Source organism: Chanos chanos, chromosome 9 (genome assembly GCF_902362185.1).
Source record: "Chanos chanos chromosome 9, fChaCha1.1, whole genome shotgun sequence".
NCBI classification, from domain to species: domain Eukaryota; kingdom Metazoa; phylum Chordata; class Actinopteri; order Gonorynchiformes; family Chanidae; genus Chanos; species Chanos chanos.
This window is the reverse complement of record NC_044503.1, coordinates 3,178,242-3,184,241: the sequence shown is the minus strand read 5'-3', so window position 1 is coordinate 3,184,241 and position 6,000 is coordinate 3,178,242. Positions and strand designations below refer to the sequence as shown.

General features: G+C 43.1%; 1 protein-coding gene across 1 annotated transcript in view; it reads right to left on the bottom strand.

The window, feature by feature from the left end:
* Positions 1-654: 654 nt before the first annotated feature.
* The window catches only part of p3h2 (prolyl 3-hydroxylase 2), a 52,646-nt gene continuing 47,300 nt past the window's right edge, over positions 655-6,000 (bottom strand). The window contains exons 6-15 of the mRNA XM_030784623.1: positions 5,756-5,845; positions 5,010-5,050; positions 4,481-4,572; positions 3,939-4,066; positions 3,582-3,677; positions 2,994-3,144; positions 2,169-2,286; positions 1,683-1,758; positions 1,394-1,534; positions 655-837 (exon numbers count right to left, since the gene is read on the bottom strand). Of these exons, the coding sequence (XP_030640483.1) occupies positions 745-837; positions 1,394-1,534; positions 1,683-1,758; positions 2,169-2,286; positions 2,994-3,144; positions 3,582-3,677; positions 3,939-4,066; positions 4,481-4,572; positions 5,010-5,050; positions 5,756-5,845 (1,026 nt within the window). The 3' untranslated portion in view covers positions 655-744. The remainder of the gene's footprint in view (positions 838-1,393; positions 1,535-1,682; positions 1,759-2,168; positions 2,287-2,993; positions 3,145-3,581; positions 3,678-3,938; positions 4,067-4,480; positions 4,573-5,009; positions 5,051-5,755; positions 5,846-6,000) is intronic.

Below are 6,000 nucleotides of genomic sequence, written 5' to 3'. Positions count from 1 at the left end.
CACATTTCCGTCTATCAGGTTGTGTGAGCGAGGGAGTGTCTTTTTTTTGCAGTTTGTTTTAATCCAGGGTTACACAACTCCCTACTACTGAAGACTGACTACTGAAGACTAACTACTGAAGAGTGGCCACTGAGGACTGCCTACTGAGGACTGACTTCTACAGAGTTTCCATATGCCGCCTAACCTGGAGTGACACTGAGGCTGGTTGTTTAGTTGACTCCCTGCAATTCCAGAAAAGTCAGGACTGGGTTTAGATTTCTGGGCCAGAGCTGAGTTAATGTCTCGTGAAAACAGCTTGCAGAGTTAGGCTGAAAGTCCTCTCTGCTCGATCAAGCTATGCAGCCTGGAGACTGTATAAGACCCTATGATTGTTTAAGATGGGAATGAACATGTTAATTTATCATAACAACATCCCAGTCCTGTCCTGTTGAGTCTGAGGAGACGCTGTTGGCTTACGTTCTAATCTGGGAATGCAGATACAGATTCTAAAACTGCTTTAGTTTTTGGTGCAGTGTGTACAGTAACTTCTATTCTTTTCACATAACAAACAGAAGAAAAAAAAAAAAACAGGAAGAAAACTAAAAAGGAAACAGATGTTCACATCAAACCGTACAAAAATAAATTTGTTCTGATCACACATCATTAAATAAATACTTAGGTTTCTGAAATAGATTCGATCTCTCTCTGTCTCGCTCTCTCTCGCCCCCTCTCTCTCTTTCTCTCTCTCTCTCTCTCTCTCTCTCACTACAGCTCATCTTTCGGGTTTATCTGGAGTCCCTGATTCCACTGGTCCTGATTGTCAAGTGCCTGCATCACCTCGTCGGCTTGGAGTCGCTCCTACAGGGACACAAACATAACACGTTTAACAGAGGATGAAAAGGGTGTGTCTCACTTATCCTTAGACTACCCTGTAAATAACAAAACAAACAGTAACCTCCCACTGAAATGCCTCCACTTGTGTTGACTCGCTTCTGTCCATGTTACTGCATTTACTGGATTTAGGTGTGACAAAAAAAAAAAAAAAAAAACCTGATCCTAGATCAGTAGCTTTATTGTGGGATATTTAAAACAAATGACCTCTTGTCTATTAAGTTCTCAGCTGCACGTGCACTTTTCACCTGAAGAGGGCTGTATTAAATATACAGACGCATGTGTCGATGAAACTGCCACTTAGACCTCACAGCCTTGTAAAACATTAATGTCTTTACAGGGTATTCTGCCACTGTTGGCACGATATGCTGCTACCTTTGACCTCAGTGGCAAACCGTTGACCATTTAAAGAAAGGTCACATTAAAACAAGTAGAAGACCGTGTTAAAGGTTTGAAATTTTTTTTTTTTTTTTTCCAGTTCATGTGTGAAGTTTTGGTTTGGATTTGACCCTGTCTCACTCACCAGCTCTCTGTAGAGAGGATCCAGAGTGAACCAGAGTGCCACGGCACAACGCTGACCCCTAGTGACGGCACGGACGCCATGCGGGTTCTCCCCTCCGGACGAAAACCCCACCATCCGGCCGCACCTGGGTTTCACCGACGCCTTTAAACGAGAAAATATACTCCAGATCAGAACAGAAAACCACCACAGACCAGAGTAAAAAAAAATCAAACAAGGAAAGACAAGCTTAACTGCACTGGCATGCTTGAAGGCATGACACAGAAAAAATAAACCTATTACATATACTTACTGTTACTGTTTTGGCGTCCATTTCAGTGAAAATAAACTCTCCCCCTTCAAAGTCCCCATTCAGATATAACAGAGCGCTGAAACACAGGAAAGCAAGCACGCTGTATAACTCAATTATTTCTAACAGTTTCGGAAAATAACACGACACAAGCCCCTGGGATCCATCCGTCAGTAAGTCACATGAGCGCTGAGCACAGTAATGTGTACTAAAGACGGTCAGATGCTTTGCATAGCAAAGTCAGCAACTCAACTGGACCGTGACAAATCGCTATTTGAATTGTAGGCGTCACCTCAAATTTGCAAAGCAAATGAATATCTGTCTGTGCGTGCTATTACACAAACACACACACACACACATTTTCAATGCATTGTTTGTGTGCGTGTGTGTGTGTGTGTACATGTGCATTGCATGTCACAGCCTCTCTTTGAGAGGGAATGTGTATGTGTGTGTGTGTGTGTGTATGCGTGTGTGTGTGTACCCTCTCACCTGTAGTCTCTGTAGGTGTAAGCAGGAGGCTCTTTCCAGCACTCATTGGCCTCAGGGTCCAGCAGACAGTTATCTGCATGGATGGGGTGACTCAGGTCGTTCCTATGATCCTGCTGACCTGGACACACACACATACACACACGCGCACATACACATACATACACACACAGAGACACAGACACACACACAAACACACACACACGCACACAGGCACATGCACACACACACACACACACACACACACATGTACACAGAGAGCAAGAGAGAGAAAGGTTAACTCATCTTTGGCCACATGCTTAGATAATCTTTGTGATTAATCTGTACTCTTACTTAAAAGTCATATTCGTCGTGAGAAAACGTGTGTGTTTCTCCATAGCCCTAAAGCATGTTCTCCATAGCCCTAAAGCATGTTCTCCATAGCTCTAAAGCATGTTCTCCACAGCCCTAAAGCATGTTCTCCATAGCCCTAAAGCATGTTCTCCACAGCCCTAAAGCATGTTCTCCACAGCCCTAAAGCATGTTCTCCACAGCCCTAAAGCATGTTCTCCACAGCGATAAAGCATGTTCTCCACAGCGATAAAGCACGTCTTTAACAGTGCAGGCACTCTGGTACTGACGGTCAGTGGTGCCAGGGGTGGACGTTCTCGGCTGAGGTCCTCAACACTCACTGGACGACGTACTTGTGTTCTGACCCCATGCTAACATGCCTAATTTAACATGCTGTGGACATGTAACGTGTTGAATCAGACATGTCTGTGCTAAGCTAAAACAGTGACAGACTGAACCTTGGGGGGCAGGGAAACTCCGAGTATGTGTCGGTTCTACCTGTGATAGCTGTTCTGCAGACCAGGTGAGTGTAAGAGAAATGCAGGGTGGAGTTGAGCATGAAGTATGACTCGATGATTCGCCTGGCTTTCTCGCTGACGTCATAAAAGAGGCGGGCACTTCTCAAAGGGACACGCCCCTCATACCCGTACTGCAATCACAAGAGAGCACGTCAAACTGTTACAACAGAGGGGCACATATATAAACAACAACAACAACAACAATAACAAAAACAGACAAGGTCCAGAAAAAGAAAAAGAAGAGGAGGGGGGCAGAAGGAAGAAAAAAGAAGAAGAAGAAGAAGAAGAAGAAGAATTCATTGTATTTGGATTTGTACCTTGTAAGACACTCAAGGTCAGTACATTGAAAAATAATGGTGGTGGAGCCGTGAAATGGTACAGTCAGACAGTAACAGTGTTGAGACATAAAATCCAACACAGTGTAATACAGACTGGGAGAGATTGAAGATGAGCTGGTTGAGAGAGAACTGATTCATAAGGTTTCATTCATGTGACTGACAACATCTCTCAGAGGAGGGTTTTAAGAAAGCATGAGCGAAATGTTTAAAATATGCACATTTGTGATTACCTGAAGTGTTTTCAGGACAGTTGCTCCTTCAAATTTCTCATTGGGCGTATGAGGAGACATTTTTCCACGGTAACCATCTCCAGCCATGGTAACAGTCTGTGGCCAGTGAGAGATCAGCTTTATAATTTAATACACCAATCACCAAGCTGGTCAATAATATGGCACAGTTACTAGTGTCCAGTTGTAACACCGCATATTGCTTAATGGAATGTACTTATCAGTAAAAAAGTATATATTTTCTGCTGTTGTTTTCATACTCACGCAAACACCAGAGTGTAAACACACACACAGACACACACACACAGACACACACACACACACACACACAAAGAGTGTATTAGGAGATGTGGAGCTCACATGTGCCAAGTCCCTTAGCTCAGAACACTCTTCTTCAGAAATGACATCATCAAGGAGAACTCTCTGAGTTCCGTTAAGAGCCTCAGAATTCTGAACCAGCTGGACACCATCATACAGCAGTGGCCCTCCTGCACGCACACACACGCGCACACACACACACACACGAACACACACACACACACACACACACGAACACACACACACACAAGCACACACATAAACAAACACACTCTTTATTAGGATGATCCAAATGTTTATATCTGAATGAACTTGGATTTCTCAGTTCGCTGGGTATGTCGAGCCAAAATTCCAAACTCTGCAGTGAGGAAAACCCCTCTCTACTCAGAGCCGACTTTTGACTTGATTTGTTTCAGCCGACTGAGAAATCCTGCTTTGTGGCCTATCCTTCAGTGAAGGATAAATATCCGTGTATCTATATGATCACTGAAAAATGAGAATTTACCCCCATCGTATGAGTCGTCACCCCCTCTTTCATGTCATATCTAACGAGATAAACTTACTCATGAGAACAGACAGCTCACCTTCTCTCAGCTCCTGTGCACCCACTGTGGACACGTTTCTCTTCTCCGATATAGGAACATACTCCAACCAGCCATCTGTGCCAGACGGCGTCCTGAGGAGACAGTTAAACTGGGTGAAAACTCATGCCAAACTGGGACAGAGGGGGTGACACCAGTTTCTTTAAAAGCAGTCTCTCCCTCTCAGTCTTTTGTAAAACAGACATTGGTTGTTGTGTTGTTTATTTGTTAATGCAGTTGAATGGGGCGTCCTACAACATTAGAGACTGTTATGGCTGTCATACTAAAACTGTCCTGCAGGTGTCAGCAAAAATGCAAGATACCAATGAAACCAAATAAGGCCAAGCATCTTCAGTGCTCATATCATAGGGAAAAATTACACAATGTTTGTTAACGCTGACATGGATCATCCACACAGCACACAATTTCTGAAGCACACAATACATTTCTGCAGTGGTGAACATTACTTTACTGTATCAGTGTTATTTTGCTGTGTTGCTGTGTGTCACGGTCGTTTTTGATGAGTTCCTACCTGTTAGCATCCTCTCTCCCACCTGTGCTGCTCCAATAGTTCTATGAAGAGGTAAACCGTAGAGTTAGTATTGTCACATTTATCTGGGGGGTATTCCAGAGAGCGGGTGTAGTGAAAACTCAGAGTTATTTAACTCAGAGTAAGTAGTAAACCTCCTAATAGAAGAGCCCTCTGGCTTAATTCTCCTAGCAAAACAAAGCTTTAGGACTCTTCTATTAAGAGGTTTACTACTTACTCTGAGTTAAATGACTGACTAAACCCGCTTTCTGGAACACCCCCTGAACCATAAACAACAACAACAACAACAACAACAATAACAACGACAACAACACTGTGCATTGTAAGGACTTGTAAGGAAAGTTATGAAATTTGTTAGCGCAATTTTGACATAAAAATTTGTCAGGCTAAACACAGAGAGAAGAGACTGACACACATGAAAGCTTTAGAAAACAATTAGCAACTCAAACGACACAAAAAAACCTGCGATGTCCTCTAGGTGGGGCTATTCCACAACACTGTTTACGAGGCGTGTTGAAGCACCTGTTGATTTCTTTGGTTTCCATTTAATTATGGGCCTCGATTTCTAACTTTGTATACATTTCATACTTACTCAGTTTGAAACACTCAACTCACTTGAAAAGAGTTGCAAAATCTGTTGACGGACACAAATTCTGTACTTTTTATATCTTAACTTCATGTTGCACTTCAGCAAAGAGGCGAGTTAAACCTCAGTTAGTAAGACCCACCGATTCAGCGTAGGTCACCCCTAGATTCTCGCTGCCAAGTAAGAGAAGGTCTAACTCCTGTTTGTGCCGTCTGATGTAAAATACAGCTTCCTGCAAGCAGACAAAAACAGAAATAATCTTTCAGCAATTTGTCACAAACTGGCCTACATGTTCAGATGATGAAAAGCTGACGACATTTCCCATGACCTTACACAACTATGGTGTACTGACACCAAAGTGGCAATCCCGCGATCTTGAGTCTTGCA